We start from the raw sequence: 20,625 nt of genomic DNA, 5'->3' as shown, positions 1-20,625 counted from the left end.
CATCTATCTCACCCTACACCTCTCTATTTTATTTTTTTTCATCTGTGTCCTTGTTAGAGAATTTTTTACTGTTACTTTTTTTTAATTGACCCATTAAATAATTAAAAACCTAAACTACTCATCTCTTTCTTCTCACTATCCCATTTCATATTTTATATCTCAAACCCTACGCCCTCTTTCTCTTCTTTGAGTGTTTCTCCTCCCCTCTTCCTCATTTACTTCTCACAGTCTCACTTGCCTTTCCTTTTCACAGAAATCTCATTGTTTGTTTGGTGGTTGTCGTGGTGCTGTCTTGGTGGTGTCATGGTGGTGAGCACCTTTCAAAAGTGATGGTTTTTCTTCTCTTCCATTTGCTTGCACTAGTAAAAAAAGGACTTTTGAAGGCGCCATATATGCTTCGGTTACGAAAAACTGAAGCATAAAACCCTATATACCTCGGTCATCAGTTCACCCGAAGCAGAATGGTTGTACTGCCTCGGTTGATAGAAAACTCGAAACCTATACCATTGTACAAATCATTGCAAATCAGGCCATCCTGTTTGACAACTTTTCAAACAGCCTTACTGCCTCGGTTTCTTAGGCACCCGAGACCTATGCACCTGTGAATGCCTGCTTTTTGCCTGAACCACTGACAGGTCAGCTACGACATCGGTTCTTCAGGAACCGAGGTGGTTAAGGGGGACTTTATACTTCGGCAATTGCTTTTAATCGGTGCAATATTGTGATATTACCTCGGGCTTTTTAGTAACCGAGGTAGTAGCTTCATTCACCTCGACTTAACCTACACACTTTCATTTGCGTCGCCCAGCACAGCTTCTTCTCCCTAAATTTTTTTTTTCTCTCTGTTGAGTCAACCAAATCTGGGATATCACTCTTCCTGTTTACTCGCCTCTCTCCGATGAGGAAACCGGATCTGGGATTTTCCATGAACGAGAGTGCGGTGACTGCAAGCCCAAACCGAGAGTGCGAATCTGGGATTTTCCATGAACGAGAGTGCAGATCTGGGATTTTCCATGAACGAGAGTGCGGTGACTGCAAGCCCAAACCGAGAGTGCGGATCTGGGATTTTCCATGAACGAGAGTGCAGATATGGGATTTTCCATGAACGAGAGTGCGGATCTGGGATTTGTCACCCAAGACAGCCCCAACGCGATGCGAAGCCACGTCATGGAGATTGCCAGCGGCGCCGACATCACCGACTATGTGGTCCAATTCGCGCGGAGGCGTTTGCGCGGTGTGTCCATTCTCAGCGGCAGCGGGGCCGTCGTGAACGTTACTCTTCGCCAGCTCATGGCTCTTGGCGCCGTCCTCTCCCTCACCGGCTCGTTTCTCCCCGGAACATCCCCTCTTGGTGCCATCGGTCTCACCATCTATCTCGCGGGAGGCCAGGGACAGATCATTGGCGGCAGGGTGGTGGGCTCACTGGTGGCGGCTGGTCCAGTTTTGATAATGGCGGGCACGTTTTCCAATGCAACTTACGAGAGATTGCCTTTGGAGGAGGATGATCAGAAGCAGGGTGGTGGCGGCGGGTCTCTACCGGGGATGGGAGGCGGTCCTGGCAAAGCTTGTTCTTCTCCTTGGGGTCATGCTCCTCATGCCAGACCTCCTTTCCAAAGATGAACATGGATTTTCTCAAATCAACCAAACACTATATTACTCTTGAGAAGGATCATATATGAGTCTTAATTAGTTCAGCCAGTTAATTAATTACCTTCTAGACTTTATTTAAATATAATAATAATATTATTATTAATATTAAAAAAAAAGACCTTACTGTCTCGGTTATGGTTACAACCGAGGCAGTAGAGATGAACATACTAGATCGGTTGACTTGACCCGAGGCGAAATCATTCAACTTTGGGTCTCGGTTTAGAACCGAGGCATAAAACTCTGGACTTTTTGCCTCGCCTGTATATGCCTCGGTTCAGGAACCGCTGCCAAATGACGAAAATAACCGCTGTCGTATCCCCTGACTGCACTAGTGTTGGACATCCAAATTGGTTTCTGTTTCACTTGAGAGTGCGGTTGAGAGCTCGTCATAGTTGAAAATGCGATTCATGATAACCGTAGTTGGAAGTACGATTCATAGCTTAACGTAATTGAAAATGCAATAAACACACTTGAAAGTACCGTTCATATTAAAAAATGAAATAATAAAAAATATAACAACACCTATTGATTAACACATAAACATTAAAATTTAAATAATGTATATATATAACATTAATATATTATAAATTAAATACAAAATACTTAAAACAGATATTTTCTAAAAAGATAAAATATCTAAAATATATAAGTAAAACAATATTTAAAAAATCATAACAATTATTGAAAAAGAATAACACCTAAAAATCACCTAATAAATAAAATACAACAAAAATTATTACAATTTAAATAATAACATAAAACATTAACATATTATAATTTAAACACAAAATAGCTTAAACATATTTATGGTAAAAATATATATAACAAAATAAAAAACAGCATAAAACTAAAACAGCTAAGTAAAAGCATAAAATTAAAATTACAAACAACTAAAACAACATAAAAATAAATTTAAAAAACAACATATAACATATTATATATATATATATATATATATATATATATATATATATATATATATATATATTAGTCTAAAACTAAAACAATTAAAATAAAAACATCAAAAGTTGAAGTGCTGTACAAAACATAACAAAATAAAATAAAAAAAAGTATAAAAACACATTCAAATATATAAACGAAGTTTGAAGTGTAACATATCATCAATCGAAATTCGAAATTCGGTTGAGGGTTGCCGAAATTTAAACTACGGTAATATGAAACCGACATTTAAACATCGGAACATCGATTAAGGGTGTTTATGCGTTGGAACATCGTTAAGTTATCATTAAATTTGATATGACTTTAATAAATAAAGGATAAAATTGTAAACTGGAAGGTGCAGGATAAGATAGATAAGATAGGTAAGATGCACGGGACAACAATCATGGATTGGTCGGATACGAACCAAGTTTACGGAATGACCATGATAAGCAACTAAACATGCTTACAAATATTAACTTATTTATATAAATGTTATATTTTGAATTTATTATTATTAAAGGGACCCATGTGTAGGAACGGGTCAAGAGACTGGTTTTTCTCTAAAAGTTCGAGGAATCTCCCACAGATAAAATAACGATAAAGAAATCAGTGAGTGAGGAGTTTAGTAAATTCACCTTTTATCCTTTAGTCTTTGAACCTGAAATTTTAGTTTCTATGAAGTTTCATCACGGTGAGGGGTTTCTCTCATAAAATATGTGAAGGTTGGTTAGTAAGATATGAATTTAGAGTAACCTTCACAATCGACAATATTTTTCTTTGAAGGATCGTAGAAATCCCAACATGATAACATAGTGGTGTAATTTGTAAGAATTTTCAGTTCAAATTCACTTTTTGAACATGAGTTTTTACAAAGTTTTAATTACAAATATGGTTTTCCATTTTACAAAATATGTTTTATTTGACTGTTAATATAAATTAAAATATAGTAGAATAAAAGTTGCACACCGGCAAAATCATTATTAATTTAAATAAATTACAGACAATTCTTTTACCATTTGCAGCGTTAGAAAGGTCAACAAGGTTGTTTTCTTTTCTTTTTTTTCTTTTTATTTAAAGTACTACTTACGAGTGAGTTGTCCCACCACGAAAATGGCAATTTAGGTCAACAAGTACTTTATACTTGTTGAGTAAATGATGACAATTCGTTTATACATTTTTTTCACACAAATATTTTTAGAACTGTCATTTGAGTTTATAGTCTATAGATTAGTTTTAACTCTCTAAAATTAAATCTGAGTTTTTTTTACTCAGTAGGAAATTTTAAAAAAATCTCAGTCCCTAAAACTCAATGTAAAGTAGATTAAAACAAGAATAGAGTAGGATTGGTGTTCCAAAAATAAATTAATTTTTTAATACATTTTTAATTATTTTTTTCATTTATTTTTTTATGATATTAATAAATTTCACATGATATATTTTTTTTCATTCCAAATATCTTTTTTTAAAATGTTGAATACTTAAGGAAAATTATAGATTAAGAATTTTATTATACAAAAGTAATTTTTTAGTATCTAATAAAATAGAGATAGTTTTGATAGAAGTTAGTGTAAAGATTAATTTGTAAAAAAATGGAAGGTAATATATATTTGCTAATGATGAAAACTTATTATTCCTAAAGAATATGTGAATCTTGATTTTATTAAAACACTAGTCAAAATAATTTTTTAATTGTTATTATACTTTAGATGTATAATTTCTTTATTTTGGAAAGTTGAAAAAAAAATTGTTCAAAATAAATCATTTTCTATAAGTCTAAAAATTATTTATATTTGAATATAATCGTAAAAGCATATTTTTTTTTTAATTTTTTCATGTTTTGAAAGTTTGTATGAACATATTTTAATAAATTATTTAAAAAAATTATACATAAATAAACTTTTAACTTTAGTTTTGATATCTAAAATATAACAAGCGAGTTTGAAAAAAAATTATTTTCTCAAAAGAATCATCTATAAAAATATTAAATAAATTATTTTTTATAAAATAGTGCTAATATAACATAAAGAAATTCGTATGTTAAAAATTGAATAGAATAAAAATACACACAATTTAAAAAAAATAAGAAATAAAAAAAGTATATGTTAATACAATTAGATAATTTTATTTAAATTTTTTAATAAAACTTAGTCAAAATTTTTAAAATATTATTAAAAATATATTATGAAAAATAAAATAATTAACATAATAAAAGAAAGACTTATGACTAATCATGTGAATCTTTTTAATAAAATTTTGTTTTGACCAAGGGGACATTTTTAGTCTGAAGTATGAGTTAGAACCAAATTCTACTAGATGGACTATGAGTCTCCGATGACTTGTTCTGGTCTAGATATCTTCTTCATTTATTTTGTACAAATCAACATGTTTATCAAGAAGTTAAACATTCAAATTGAGAGCCTCTCAACCTTCTGAGTTCAGAAATACCAAGTTCTTGGAAATTGCCAAACATAACGATATATGAATCACTGAGTTTATAACTGTGCAATGTAGAAATATGAAACCAATTTTGTAGTATCTGGGAAATATATTTCATTATAATAATTTTCTGGAAAACTATCCAGAACACACAAACAAACATAGACAACAATCATCACTCTCTAAGATACAACAAAAGACACTCTTAAAACTCAAACAAATGCACAACACAACTCTGTTTTTATCCTTCACCTTTCTTCACTCACTACATAATTCTCTCTTCTTTCTTCCCACGGTGGTTCCTCTCTCTCCCACAAACTCCTACATATTTTTCTCCACTTGACCACACCTTTCTACATTTTTCCTTCTTCTCCGTGGTGGGTACTTAACCCCTTGCTCTCTCTTAGATTTATAGCATAACTCCACCCATCTTACACTGGTGCTAACAACATCAAACATGCTTGCAACCAAAGACTTGCAACGTACAAAAGCTGCTGCCTTGCATGACTTTGCACATCCAAACACACTACTTTTCTACTTTTACAATTATTAAAAAACACGTGGGACCCATTAAAATTTATCCAACATGCACGAGTTCTTTTATAAAGTCTTCGCAGTGAGGTTTCTCTCATCGAAAGATGGAGGCGTTCTATTTGTGGTGGGTGAATGGCCAGAAGCAAACTTTGCTCATGCTCAACCAAATACTGAGATGGCTGAAGAAACCAAAGGTACTGAGAATCATATGTCTTGCTTCATCTGTAATTGGACTGCTCTGTTATGCACTCAGTTCCTCTTTCCACTTTTTACTGGGAAACTGGAGGTGCTGGAAGATGCTTCTATATATGGTTTTCCGTTTCATCGTTTTCCTTGTCGTCTTGTTCTCAAAGGCAAGGTCGAGTTCCATTTCTCTCCCGTTGGAATCTCGTTTAGTGTTTTTGGTTGTCATAATCACTTCCGTTTATTCCTTTTTTTATGATAACGTGGTGAAGGGTAAACCTGATGCATACAGTTTGATCTCTTGTGCTGCTTTTGCTATCATGTCGCTTGGCTTGTCAAATCTCACCCAATTTGGATTCCAAGTTGATCTAGTACATTTCTTCTGCGCATGTCTAATAATACAGCTCATGAAGATCAAATTGTGGTTAGTCATTGTTGGAGCAGGTTTCACTTATTCCCTTCTCCTGCTTCCAGACCATCCGCGTGACACACAAGAGGAGAATCTTCAGCTCCAGGAACAAAATCAAGTAATCATTCAAGTTGATGACATCGAGAGTCAAGATATCATGTCACAACAAGCTAATTCTGATGTTCATAGTACTCTAGGTACCTCACTAGAAGACGGGGATCTTAGAAAAAGCGATTCACATCCACAAGATGCTGATCTTATCATCCAACAACTCAAGAATTGCATAAAGAAGCTTGAGAAGGAGAATCAGATGCTCGCTCCCATGGTTTGCAGTGAGGTGGACAAATACCTTAAAGCCGTGTCTGACTCCAAAGAAGTACCACAGCCTGACGTCAACTTGGTGAGGGATGCACTTCCACCAGGAATTAGTACGCGCCTTAAGGAAACCCTGAAGCAGATGGTGGATGCAGGTTTGGATGAGGAATGCAGCGACATTTACAGTAAATGGCGAAGGGAGTTTCTAGAAGATTGTCTGCGCGTACTAGGGTTACAATTTCAAACGCCCAATACTGAGGATGTTCAGATGTGGTTAAAAACATGCAAGGCAGCTGGGAAGATACTTTTTCCCATTGAAAGGAGGCTCTGCGATGACCTCTTTTCAGGGCTCTCTGTTGCGGATGTCTCCTTCGAGAAGGTTTGCAAGGAACTGACAATTGGTCTAGTGAGTTTTGCCTATACCACCATAACAACTTGGAGCTATTTGCCAAATCTTTTGTTGGAAGTCGTCCCTAAAATGTCGGAGTCATTGCGCGAGCTGATCGTCTCACAAAATTCGTTTCACGAATTGTCGTTCGTAGATGCTCACGAAGATGACATTCGTTCAAGATTGGTTATTTCAAACAAGGTGAAGAATAAAGAAAATGTGATAGGTGCTAAATCATGTGCAATAAAAGATTTGTTGAAGAGCTCAGTGACTCACTTAGACAATCTTATGAAGGAAGTCATGTTAAAAAGTGTCATGAAGGAAACCTCAAAGAATTTCGTGAAAGGGATCCCGTTGAAGAGTCTTATGAAGGATGTCTCATTGAAGAGTCTCTTGAAGGAAACTTCGTTGAAGAGTCTCCTGAAGGGAGGTCTATTGAAAAGTGATGGAGGGGGTCTCGTTGAAGAGATTCATGAAAAAAGCCTCATTGAAGAGATTCATGAAGGAAGCCTCTTTGAAGAGTCTCGTGAAGGAAGCCTCATCGAAGAGATTCATGTAGGAAGTCTCGTTGAAGAGTCTCATAAAGGAAGCCTCGAGTCTGATGAAAAAAGTCCTGTTGAAGAATTTCATGAAGAAAGCCACGTCAAAGAGTCTCATGAAGGGGCCCCTGTTGGAGAGTCTCATGAAGGAAGCCCCATCACAGAGCCTCATGAAGAGGATCTCGTTGAAGAGTCTCATGAAGGGGGCTCCGTTGAAGAGTCTCAAAAAAGAAACCCATTGCAAATTTTCATGAAAAAAGCCCACTTGAAGACTAAAGCAAGAAGGGTAGGGTTTGGATGAAGAAGATTGTCTAGTGTTGAAACTAGTTAGTGTTCAAACTAGTTAGACTGTCAAGAACGTACTTGTATTATATCACCTAGTAGATTATATATTATATTATCTTAAAGTTTTTATTTTCGTTGAATGATTTTATGTTATTCCCTTAATTTAGGTTCTACCCTTCATCATAATTGGGTTAAAGTCTCTAGGTATGGAATTTTCTAGTCAATAAAAGTGTTTCCTTTCAATCTTGTTCTTGTATTTTCTTGCATTATTATTGTTAAGATGGAGGTCATCTCTATACAACAAGGTTGTGTTGATACTTTAAAGGGTGAGACTAACGTGACAACGCCTACTCCTTAGAAGGAAAAGGCTGACATGATCAACAAGGTCAGAAACACCATAATTATGAGTATCAGTGATAAAGCATTAGGAGAAGTGGTTAATGATTGTTACATTGGTGTGGGTGAAACTTAAGTTACTAAGTCTTTTGGCACTTAAATTTAGTTTAAAGTAACAATTGTGTTTAAGATGACTAAATCAAGAATGATTGTGGAGTGGCTAGTAGACTTGAACAAGATTCTGGACAACTTGAAGAACATTGAGATAAATATTAAGGACGAGGATTAGGCTTTATGTTGTCAACAAGCTATTTTAAAGCCAAAAGAATTTTGATGATGAAGTGCTTAAAGACAAGAAGAAATTGATGTTCATTGAAGAATAAGGTTTTTGTAATACTTCTTTTGTAATAACTCAGTAGTTAGAATACATAGATGTACACAAATATTTAATGTAAAATTATTTTCGAAACTCACTAGGATAATCTATTATCACTTGAGATAATCGATTATATCAATAAAAACAAAAAATGAAACGATTTGTAGATAATAAATTATCTTCAATAATAATCAATTATTTTCAAAAATTATCTTTTGCATAAGCTCGTAGACACTAGTACAAAAATCGCGTACAACGTCAAATATTTTGGGCTTTTAACAGCAAATTCACGAACGACGTCATATCAGGAGACATTAAATTGATGTCGAATTTTAAAAGATTCGACGTTAAATTAACGTTGAATTTTGTCAATATAAGACGCTAACTTAACGTCAAATTTTGTCAATATTTGAGGTTAATCAATTCTTTTTTTTAATTAACTGTGATCGTTTTTAACAATTCTACGAGATCTGAAAAGTAGAAAAACAACAAATTTCAAGTTTTTGGTATTTTATAAAGCATGAACTTTGATCAACAACAAACAACAATAACCAACAACAAACAAGTTCAATCAAACAACAACAAACAAGTTCAACCAAACAACAATCATAAACAAGTTAAAAAAAAACATCAAACAAGTTCTTCAAAACGAAAACAAAAACTAACCTTCAAAAGGTGGGTTCATCGCAATAAAGTGTCATCACCCGTGAGAGAGAAAGCAGAATGCATCTATGAAGGACAAGAACACGAAAATAATCGGTTAAAACAAACGAAAATTATACATAAAGTAGTTAATTAACATGCATTTGTATCAAATGAAAGAAAGATTATATGTGATGGTCGTCAAACTTCGTTTGAGAAGAGAAGAGGGTCTAGCGCGCTAAGATAAAGTGAATGAATTTTCAATCTCCCGCTCAAATTTTTATTTAATTCACTAACTTTTTAACGTCTAACGCTAGGACATTCGACGTTTTATATCTTTTTACATCGAATTACAATTATAAACTACGTTTAATAATTGCATTTATTTACAAAAATGCCACCGGTCATTTTTAAGGTTGGCTATTTAGTGGTTCGATGTTAAACGCATGACGTTATACGTTGTTTTTGCACTAATGAGATAATCGATTACCATTTGAGATAATCGATTATCTGAAGAAAATTATCTTTTGAAATGATTCATAAATAATTAATTATCACTTAAGATAATTGATTATCGTGATAATTATGGATTATTGATCTTCTTACCTAATTTCAAATTGAGTTTATAAATACTTCATTTATTAGTCTAAAATTTAGTACATTTTAAGAGGTTACATAAATTAACAAACCATATATATATATATATATATAACATAAATATCTAAATAAAAAGGAAACATAAAAATAAGAACATTTTGGTCATTAAAATGTGTTTAATTTTATTTTTCAAAAACTCTTTTAAAACTGAGAGGAAAAGACAGTGGTTATTTTTGCTCATAGGAAGCGGTTCCCGAACAGAGGCATATTCAGGCGAGGCAAAAAGTCTGGGTGCAAACCAAGGCATAAAAGGGTAGGATACTGCCTCGGTTCATCCCTAATCGAAGCAGTAGATGTTTTGATTTTTTTTCTTTTTTTTCGTAGGACTTTATGTCTCTATTCCTTCTGAACCGAGGCAGTATGTCCCCCTCTATTGTCTCGGTTCTAACCCTAACCGAGGCAGTAGAGCCCATTTTTTTTTCATCTGCGAGTCTTTCTGCATCGGGTATGATGTGAACCGAAGCCATAGGGGGCTTTTCTACTTCGGTTGTGACCTCAACCGAGGCATATTCCACTTTTTTTTAAATGAGATATGTTTTTGCTACATTTCCAACTACAGAAACAGACCTACATATTTATATTTACAGCCAGAACAGTCCAGAATAATCCAGAAACATATATTTTGAATGAAAATTATATTAAAACATAAATACATTCAAAGGAATCATAAATCAACTTCTTAGAAGCATAAATCAAGTTTGAAGCATTAATCAATGCAATGTACAAAGTTAAACTAATAATAATGTAGAAAAACATAAAACAACTTAGAAACATAAACTTAGAACTTACTATATCCTAATATCTACTACATACTATTATATAATTGAATTACATATTTAGCCAGTGCTTTCCTCACGAGTTGAAGTGACTTCTCTAGAATTGGAGCAGTCCTATTGAATCTCTACATAAAACACAATGATTTCAATTAATGTATATGAAATCTAAACTATAGACAAAATAAAATTCAAACCTAAATATTATTGTTCCCCATCCACTAGTGTAATGTGCACGAATAATGGTCATCATCCAAAACATGACGTAGTAACCACATTCATATGACCCCGTTTGTCTATTACACTACAATCATCATAATTATAAAATGTTAAGTAACACCATTTGAATGGAACCAAATGTAACAAAGTATGAACTAAAACACCAAACCTTAAGGGCAACCCATGCAAGCTTTTTAGTTGTAGTAGTAAATCTCCCAGATAACATCATATGTGTTGCAAGAGAACTATTAAAAAAAATTGCTTTAGCATACATTTATACAACAAAGAAAGTTGAAACATTGAGGTTCTTACCAATCTACTACATGTCTAAGATGGTGGTGAAGGAGGAGGAGGAGGGTCACAACCCTTAGAAAGTGGAAGTCTACTATCTGACTTCTGCTTGATTATTTTTTCCTCGAGCTTCCTATATCCACCACGAGATAGTAGGTGTGGATTTTTATTCTGAGCACTTATTCTCTATGCTTTTGACCTTTTTTCCTACGACAAAATGAAACAATTGTCATAAAAAAGAATTATGAATGATGAATTGAATGATTTTACCTACACTTACCTGCCACATCTCGGATAAACGAAGCTCTACAAACTGATGTCATGTTTCTTCGTCAATTGCTGAATATTTGGAACATGGAGTTTCATTACTTTTTGGTTCAAATATATATCTGGACGTCAATTATGTCTTAAACCCTCGAAATCTTTCTGCAATTGCAGATAAACACCTATTCCTTAAGCTCTCTACATTTGGCATATCAAATGTCATCTACAACAAAGAAAGTAATAACCTTATATCAATACAAATTTATCAATATAATGAATCTAGAATTTGGAGCAATATTGTTTAACTTACCAATAGATCTTGCCAAATGAGATTCCGATCAGCCTCAGATACATAGTCAAAGGATGGAGTAAGTATAGAGATACGATCACGTGCTAGTACTCCAAGGTAAGACCTAAATATATCTACATTTGGGCCAGATGCAACTCAAGTGTCCTCTCACCTGCATTTCTTCTAAGTATAAGCCGTCGTAACCTTGTCGCTCCTCTCGTCCGTCTAGAAGTGGTGGGGACTTCATCCCCTGAAGAATGAGGTGACTCAACCATATATCTATCACAATAAATAAGATGAAAGATTAATAAAACCCTTATAAAATAACATATATTATTTAACAAAAGCCATAATTATTTACACAAACATGAAATTCATACATAATCGTATGGATTGGTAATATGTATATTCCCTCATTGTGATCTTCCCGAATTGCTTGTATATCATTAATTAGAGAGTCGTCATCCAAATTTATTGTTGTTTTAAATGGATGGTTGTCAACAATATGAAGATTACTTAGATTCTCTTCTTTATCTTCAATTTTTCTTTTTCCTTGAAGAGCAACATACCAATGGTCAGACGCAGGATCTTTGACATAAAGAACTTGACTTCCTTGATATGCCATGATAAGCGGTTCGTCTCCATAACCAACCTTTCGAAAATCAACAAGTGTCATACCAGATTCATCTATTTTGACACCACTCTTATTGTCGACCCACTTACATTTGAAGAGTGCAATAGAAAACCTAGTGTAATCAACCTCCCATATCTCTTCAATTCTACCATAATATCTCATGGATCATATTACAGGATTTTGGTCTTTGGATGTGGAAAATTGTAGCGACTCAGCTTCTAGATTGACGCCACTATTTTGTATTGTGCTTTTATCATCCAAAGTCTTTGTATAGAATGTGCAATTATTAATTTTGTAGCCTGTACAACATACAACATCAAACTTCAAACCATTTGCTAGTCACAACAAATTCTCAGAGGACCGTGATTCTTTCAAAACTTTAGATTTGAACCAGGACAAAAATGTTCTGTTATGCTCCATCAACTGCCATTTCTCTGATTGTCTTGGATACTTGTCCTTTATAACGGCTTTGTGTGCTTCCAAAAATGGGATCACTTCATTTGTGTTGTTTAATATGTACATATGTGCTTGCATCAATTCTTCACGACTTTACTACAAATTGACAAGAAAAATGAGCACACACTACAAGAAAATAGCCAGTTATATACGGATAATTATATACGGATTAAATCGGTATGTAATAAACGTATTATATACGGATATTTTATACGGATATTGGGAAACCCGTTATATACGGATAAATCCGTATATAATTGAAGAAATCATTATATACGGAAAATCCGTATATAAGTGTTGTATGTAATTTTGACTCTTTTGCGCGGGATGCTTTTCCCCTCTCACTCTCGAAAAAAATTCATTCTTTGAAAAAGAATTAAAAATTTCTGCACTGAACTTTCATTCCCGAACCTCTCCCTTTTCCTCTTCGCGAACCTTCATTCTCGCACCTCTTCTGCACTGAACTTCTTCACTGTCAGTCCCGCACCTCTTCTGTTCTCCCTCTCTGTCTTCGACTTCTTTCTTCCGCATCAGTGTTTGGTCGTGTGTTTTGCCATCGCGAGTTGTGTGGATTCAGATTTCATCTGTCGAACGCGGTGAGTAAGCCAAGGTTTGAGGTTAATTTCTATTTTCATTTTCTCTTTTTGTTGTTACATTGTCCTATTTTTGGTCATTACTGTTTGGAGGTTTGATATGGCGACTTTGGAAACCCTAGGTTGGTTTCTTCGAACTGGAAGCTCGAGTTGTGGTTGCTTCTTGCTCATTGTAAGTTTGAATCGCTTAGATTTGAGGTTTATTTCAGTTTTCTTTTCTCTGGGTGTTGTTACATTGACCTATTTTTTGTCGTTGTTGTTTGGAGGTTTGAAATTGCAATTTTGGAAAGCCTAGGTTGGTTTCTTGGAAGTGGAAGAGATAAGGTCGTGCTGCAATTGCCTTCTGCACTTGGTAAGTCTGAATTTCTTAGATTGGGATTTGTTTTTATTGGCTATTGAAATCTGATAAAAGGTCATATATACTATTTTAGTATTTTTTGAATCAACACTTCCTGTGCTAATTAGTTGTTTTAGACCATTATTAGTATAGTGTCTTAAATTGATAGATTTCACTCACTTAGTTTAGTAGTAGTTTAAATTGTTTGGCTTTTCATTCTAAATTTGATTTGAATTTCACCAAAAGAAATACTTCTTAGTTGTGTTAGATGAACATTAAAAACTGTTTTAGACAACTTAGTGGATTTTTAGATTACCCTTAGATAGATTTTGTTGTAGTTAGTGTGCATGTTAGTTGAACTGACTTTGTGGATGCCCACACTGGCCACCTACTAGCAGGGTTTAGGTCTGCAACTCCTTTCTCTGCCTCATCAAAAAACATCCTTGTCCTCTTTATCTGTCCATTCATGAATTTACTAGGTTTATCTATAACTTTACCCAGGAAAATGTCATCATCTAAAAGCCTAGCTTTTGCCAATTCATCTTGTCCCTCCTCCTAGTTTACTTCCCCTTTGTTGACAATGGCATAGTACCTTATCTGCTACTCTTCTTTCTCTTAATTACGAATAATCTTCTGCAGATCAAGCTTTGTTTGTCAAATCTGCTTCTACTTCTTTTACTGCATTATTTGTTTAGGTGGATGATATTGTTTTAATTAGCAATGATATGGCAGAAATTAATCATCTTAAGTATTTTTTTGAAATGATTGATCTTTTTATTTATGATTACATCTAGAAGTATTTGTTTTCTACTAGTTTGGATACAAACATAAACTTCTTTCTTACTGTTAGGATGTGTGCACCTGTGGAAGAGATTTATTGACATATTTTCTGAAATTCATGTTTATCCAGCCTCTTCAAACCAAGTTTTAAGTACTAAACTTAGCTGAAGATCTTGGCAGGAGATTGTTAGCTGTATTCGATACTCCTAGAGGTATTACTCAATCTTGTATGTCAATGATGGTTGTGTTTTAGTAACTTATCTCTCATAATCATCTTTCTGAATACAGAAAAGGACTGTATTGCATGTTTTTATAATTTAAGATATATTATCTTGTAAGATCTTGTAATATTATGTTTATTTTTCAGTAATAAATTTATGTGTTGTTCTAGTGTTTATAAAATATGGCAGCTCTTGTTTCTTGATTGCCCCAGACCTTACATTATAACCTTGATTCTTTTCCCAATTATATTTACAACCCTTTAGAAGTTACACATTTAAAGAGGACCTATCAAATATCCTATACATACACTGTATAAGAAATCAAAGAATGATCTTGTGTTGTATTTTATTGTGTATTGAATAATAGCCTTATAAGTCCTTAGACCAGGGAAAGCCTATAAGAGGGTGGTATAAACCTTAAAGCATTTCAAAATATGAGCTTAATCAGATAAAGGGAGCTATATGTGGATGCATATAAAATTGAATACATATATTGACTGATTAGTTCCAATCATAGGAGAAGAATTTGTCACCATTAGATAATTACCAATTATAGAAAGATTAAACCAGCACTATAGATGTCGAATTTGTCTGGTGAATTCAAGTGTTTAAAACATGAAACCATATTAGGAACCAAAAATCCAACATCATTACATGATAAAGGGAGCTATATGTGGTAATAGTTGACAAGAAATATTTAACTTGCCATAAGACTGGGAAAGTGCAGTTGCAACTGGAATTGAGGGTAGTGAAAGAGTTTGTGTGGTCATGATGTATTGGTCTGGTGCAGCATATCTGTATTGGAAGAATTGAACACATCCTATGGTGTTAGATTTTTAATTTTTACTTGATGGGATGTGTACCTCCTTGTATTGTCTCTTAATTTTCTGGAGATAGACGTGGTCTCCCACATATCAGATTCTTTTAGTGGTTCCAGCCACTTCTTCTTCAAGTTCATTGACTTGTGCCTTCTTAGCACACTTATCTCTAGCTTCCTTCCCTCTTGGAAGGCCGTCTGAGCTAGAACCTCTGCCTACACACTCCAAAACCACACCAAACAATTCATCAAACACCTTCCGTTAGCCTCCAACTACATCTGCGTTTTCCAATTCCGCTGCCACCTCTGGTCTGAGAAGCTGCTCATTCTTGAAGAGTAAATGCCACCTCTGGTCTGAGAAGCTGCCACCTCTGTTTAGCTGTATTTTTTATTTCTTTTTCGGTTTTGTTGTGCCTTAAGCAGTTGCTAGCTCTCTGATTGATCATATAAAGCAACGACATCATGTCCAGCTTTGATCAGTTGAGCCAATTAGCATTGCACATTTTGGTTCCAGTAGCAAACTGTCCATAAACTCTACTTTCTGGATTGAGTTGTATAATCTGCTTTGGTCCAGTTTTCTGGTGTTTCAAGCTTTGACCAAATCTGCTTTAGGAGTCTAAATGTGTTTAAACTGATTGCAAACTCATATTAATCTCAGAAAAGCAAAATGAATGGTTTAATTCCTCACACTCTGATTTCAAAAATCTGCATCAATATTCTTCACTGGTTTCAAGTTGGCTCACTGTTGTTGGTCAGATTTTGTGGTTTTGAATCTTGGTACAAGTGTGTTTACTATTGTTAAACATGTTTCAAGTAGTAGCAACTCTTGTTAATCACTAAAATGCAAAATGCATACCTGAGTTGCCTACTTTCAGTAGCTTGTGTTGTCTTTGTTTCACAATTCTCCAATTCAATTTCTGGTCTGCTTTGGTGAATATTGTTTCTACTCAGTTTTGTTGTGTATAAAGCTTGAGACAAGTTTCTTTTATGATTTTAAGCATGTCTCAAGTGATAGCAACTCCAATCAATCACAGAATTGAAAAATGAATGGTTGAGTTGATTAAATTCTGGATTTCAAAACTGTCACAGTTTTAAGTCAAGTGTTTGCACCGTGCTTGCTGTCTTTGTGTGGTTTTAGGTCACTTTAAATCTTGTAGCTGATATCCTACAGTTAGATCTAGTGTTTAGGCATTCTTTGAGTCTTTATTTGAACCAGCCAGCTTTGAATCTACTGTTTTATTAAATCTGTAAAAGTTTTCAATGCATTTTTCGGCATTTTAAGCAACCGCTGCTGTCATATGAAGCCACTGGCTGTGTCTATGTATTCTAACCAATTGAGCAAGTGTATGTTGTCATTTGAAAGTTGTGTGCAATGTTCAAATGGTCCTTGAGAAGCCTATATGCACAATCAGTTTCCAACCATTGATTTGCTTATTTTTTTTGTAAGTGGACCAGTGAGTTTCGGGTGTGGTCTTTTTCCTTGCTGTTTGATAGTTTGAACACCTTCAATTTAAGCATATAAAACGTGAGTGGCAGCTGCTGTACGTCCCCCTCTAAAAAGCCAAAACTGAATTGATTTTCTCCAAACTGGAAACCACGTTCCAGCCAAGGTTGTGCCAACTTAGATGTTTCGAAAATGAAGTTTTCCATGGTCACTAGGCCGTCAGGTTTTGATAGAATGAAAAAGATTACTTTTGATAGTGGATGGTCCCCATGCAGTGACAACTTCTTAGAAGTTATAGCTCCACATTTTGTCTTTTATTTCACCATGTAAAACACTTTTCCAAATTGAAAATACCACTTCCGAGCCCATGCTTTCTCAGACTAATTGAAACCAAAAAGTGTGATAAGCCTTTCAAAAGTGTGGGGACCGTTCAATAAATTCAGCTCTTTCATTTGGAGCTTCTTTTACGTGAACAACATGGTGGTCCCTTTCTTCCATATATACGGATTATCCATATGTAACTTATATACGGATTATCCGTATGTAACTTATATACGGATTATCCGTATGTAATATTATCTACAGCCTTTTTATATACGGATTTTTGGCCGTATATAATCCGTATATAATACGATTTTTTATACGGATTTTGGACGTTATATACGGATTTTGGCCGTATATAATCGCGATTTTTCTTGTAGTGACAATCGAGTTATGGTCTGCCTAACTTTTTTGGGCAAAATTCCACGAATTGCCACCGGTAACAATTGTTGCATTAAAACGTGACAATCATGAGACTTCAGTCCAACAAGCTTTAAGTCATGCATATTGACACTAAACTCTTGATATTTGAAGAGTATCCTTATGGTACCTTGATACTCTTTAAACAAAGACAAAAACTTATCTTCTCTTGTCTGGACATTGTGTAACATGCAAGGGGCAAATAAGTACGTTTACCAATCTCTCTTGGTGCCAACTCTTCTCGGATCTTCATGTCAACCTAATCCAAACGCGCATTCACTCCATCTTTTGTTTTTCCTTAGATGTTTAGTAGTGTACCAATCAAACTATCACAAACATTTTTCTCTACATGTATGACATCTATGCAATGTCTAACATCTAAATTTGACCAATATGGAAGATCAAAGAATATTGATTTCTTCTTCCAAGGGGTCGTTACAGAAGACTTCTTCGACATTTTCCCAAATACATGATGTCAACACCCAATTTCGTCCGGATAAGTAAATCAATAAAAATAAAAAAAATAAGAGAATAATAATTAATGGTGGGTAAAAGAGATAAAATAATAACTTTAATACCAAACACAATATTTTTGAAATGTTAGTTTAATATGGTAATAATTTGAATTAATATTATGCTAATAATTATAAACAATAATTAAAATAGTATATTAATATAATTTGTTGCATCAGTTGCTTTTAAAGAGGAAAATATGATTTTCTGACAATAATGATAATCAATGTTTTGAATATTATTTTGTTTTCTGGCAACCATGACCATTTCTTTCCCTATTTTGTTTTATTGTCAATTAATTCACAATTAAGGCAAGATTTCCATAATATTATAATGTGTGTATATAAATACGCACTCTGCCATAGAAAAGGGGGGACGAAAAAAGAGATAGAGAGAAGCATGCAGAAATAATTGAAAGAGAGTATAGAAAAAAATAGGTTCTCACCCATAAGGGTTCTATCGGCAATCATCAAAGAAGAAAGTGGAGAGTATGAAAGCTAAAAAAGTATATCACCTCTACACCATTTTTTTCTCTTTTTATTATACTCTGAAGTTGTTTTCTAAAGGTATTTTTTTATAAATATGTGTCGGCCTATGGCCGGTTTCTTTCCTTTTCCCACCATTCTTAAATAAATAAAAATACAAAATCTTCAAAACCAAAAAAAGATGTCAATCTTGTTAAACCAAATCTTTTTTCGGATTCACTTTTCAAAAATCTAAATCAATCAATAATAATTTTTAAACAAACTCACAAATCTTTTTCTAAATAAAGAACTACGTGATCCCTGATTGTCCATTATAATGAATGTACGTAGGACCAAGGTCAATTCTTGTCGGGTTCATAAAACAAAAAATATTTTTTTTGTTTCTTAATAGCTTTATTTTTTTTTTATTTTTTAGGGAAATTTAAACATTTTGAAAAACCACGTCAACTTTATACATTTAATTAAAGGTACTGCCTTTGGGCAGGCGCGATAGGGTGCTAATGCCTTCCTTACGCGTAACCGATTCCCGAACCTGAAAATCTCTTTTCGTAGACCATGTCTTATTTTATGGTTTTCCATAGTTTTTCCATAATAAATTATGGTGGCGACTCCACAAATTTATTTCTCAAACCCGTTTGTTTTTCGGGTCGTTGTCCCGTCACGATTTCGGTTGCGAAAGATGGCGACTCCACTGGGCACGCTAGAGAATCAGGCCGTCTTAATTAAATGTGCAAAATTGATGTGGTTTTTCTTTATTTTATTTTATTTTATTTATTTTCCCTTTATTTATTATATATGATTGTCTTTTATTTATTTTGGTAATTTATTTATATTCGTTTTTATTATTATTATATCATGAGTGGAACCCTATACCCGGGTCTGAGTGTAACATAGAATTAGAGGGGTTGTGTAGCGGTGTCACTTTTGGACTATTTCCAGTTTGGCTATCGTGAGAACCCCAGCTAGTGTCTGTTCTCTTTACATGCAATTTCACACCTAGTTGCATTTCAACTGTTGTGGAAAAGCTCTGAAAAAGACCATAGCTCTGGTGGCCTTGATTTTAGGTTTAGGAAGTCATCCTTGTGAGATTGCATACAATGCTTAGACCTTAAGACATTGGACCTACCTTAAAAGCATAAAAAAAAACATGTTGTCTTTTAATCATTATTTGGCATAGACATCTTCATACATCATATGCCTTAGCAATTTTCATCATTTTTCCTTCATTTTCTTTATATATAACAATAAATGTATCATGTTTTTATTTAAATAAAAAAAAGCAAGAACAAAAATATCATGCTTTAATGAATAAATTAATAAGGAAAAATAAACACTTTTTAGTTAATTGAATTAATAAAACTTTTATTTTTTTAAGCATTTATTAACATGTGTCAATATCCAATTTCGTCCGGGTAGATAAAAACGTCTAGAATTAAGAAGAGATAATAAAATAAAATAAAATATTAAAAGGGAAAGACAAATTTCATATACATCTATTTTTTGGGAAGAAATAAAAAAAAGTTTTTGTTTTTATTTTCTTTTCTTTTTTTGGATTATTTATATTTGTTACTTTTATTATTATTATTATTATTATTCTTTTATTTTTCTACTTTTTGTATTTTTATTTTTCTTCTCCTTTATTTATTTTTATGTTTTATTTTTATTTTTATCCCTGGTTCTTGCTTTTGTTTTATTTTATAGGTTTTCTCTTTTTGTTGTTTAGTATTTTTATCATTTTTTTTCTTAATCTATGTATATATTTATTTTGTTTATTTACTTATTTATTTTTTATTTGTTTTAATTATCAAAGTTTTCCTTTATTGAAGGTTTTCTTAAATAATATATTTGATGCATTTCTAACGTTTTGCAAAAGGAAAGAAAAAAAACCGAAACGCAAAAGTCAACTGAGCTGCCTGCAACCCGAAAAGCATTAGGCAATGCTTACCAACCTGCAACATTATTATACCGTAATGCTTAAAATGTTCCTGCAGTGAAAGAAAGCTTTTGTTCCTCTTGCTAAAAATTCTCATGCAGAGCTGCCTCATACAATCATGCATCGTAGAAAGAAAGGGTATC

The 20,625-nt window shown here is 33.6% G+C and overlaps 1 protein-coding gene and 2 pseudogenes across 1 annotated transcript; all 3 read left to right on the top strand.

The window, feature by feature from the left end:
• The window catches only part of LOC148204432 (uncharacterized), a 9,568-nt pseudogene extending 8,843 nt beyond the window's left edge, over positions 1-725 (top strand).
• Positions 726-1,167: 442 nt separating this feature from the next.
• On the top strand, positions 1,168-1,620 carry LOC124831686 (AT-hook motif nuclear-localized protein 20 pseudogene; annotated as a pseudogene).
• Positions 1,621-5,125: 3,505 nt separating this feature from the next.
• Positions 5,126-7,924, top strand: LOC124831685 (uncharacterized). Its single transcript, XM_088091881.1, has 2 exons — positions 5,126-5,756; positions 6,150-7,924. Exons 1-2 carry the CDS (start codon positions 5,667-5,669, stop codon positions 7,695-7,697), a joined length of 1,638 nt encoding a protein of 545 aa, XP_087948007.1. The 5' UTR covers positions 5,126-5,666; the 3' UTR covers positions 7,698-7,924.
• The last annotated feature ends 12,701 nt before the right edge of the window (positions 7,925-20,625 follow it).

This window comes from Vigna umbellata, chromosome 1, assembly GCF_029865625.1.
Source record: "Vigna umbellata cultivar VRB3 chromosome 1, Vumbellata_1.0, whole genome shotgun sequence".
NCBI classification, from domain to species: Eukaryota; Viridiplantae; Streptophyta; class Magnoliopsida; order Fabales; family Fabaceae; genus Vigna; species Vigna umbellata.
The sequence above is the reverse complement of the archived record's forward strand: the minus strand, read 5'-3'. Positions and strand labels throughout refer to the sequence as shown.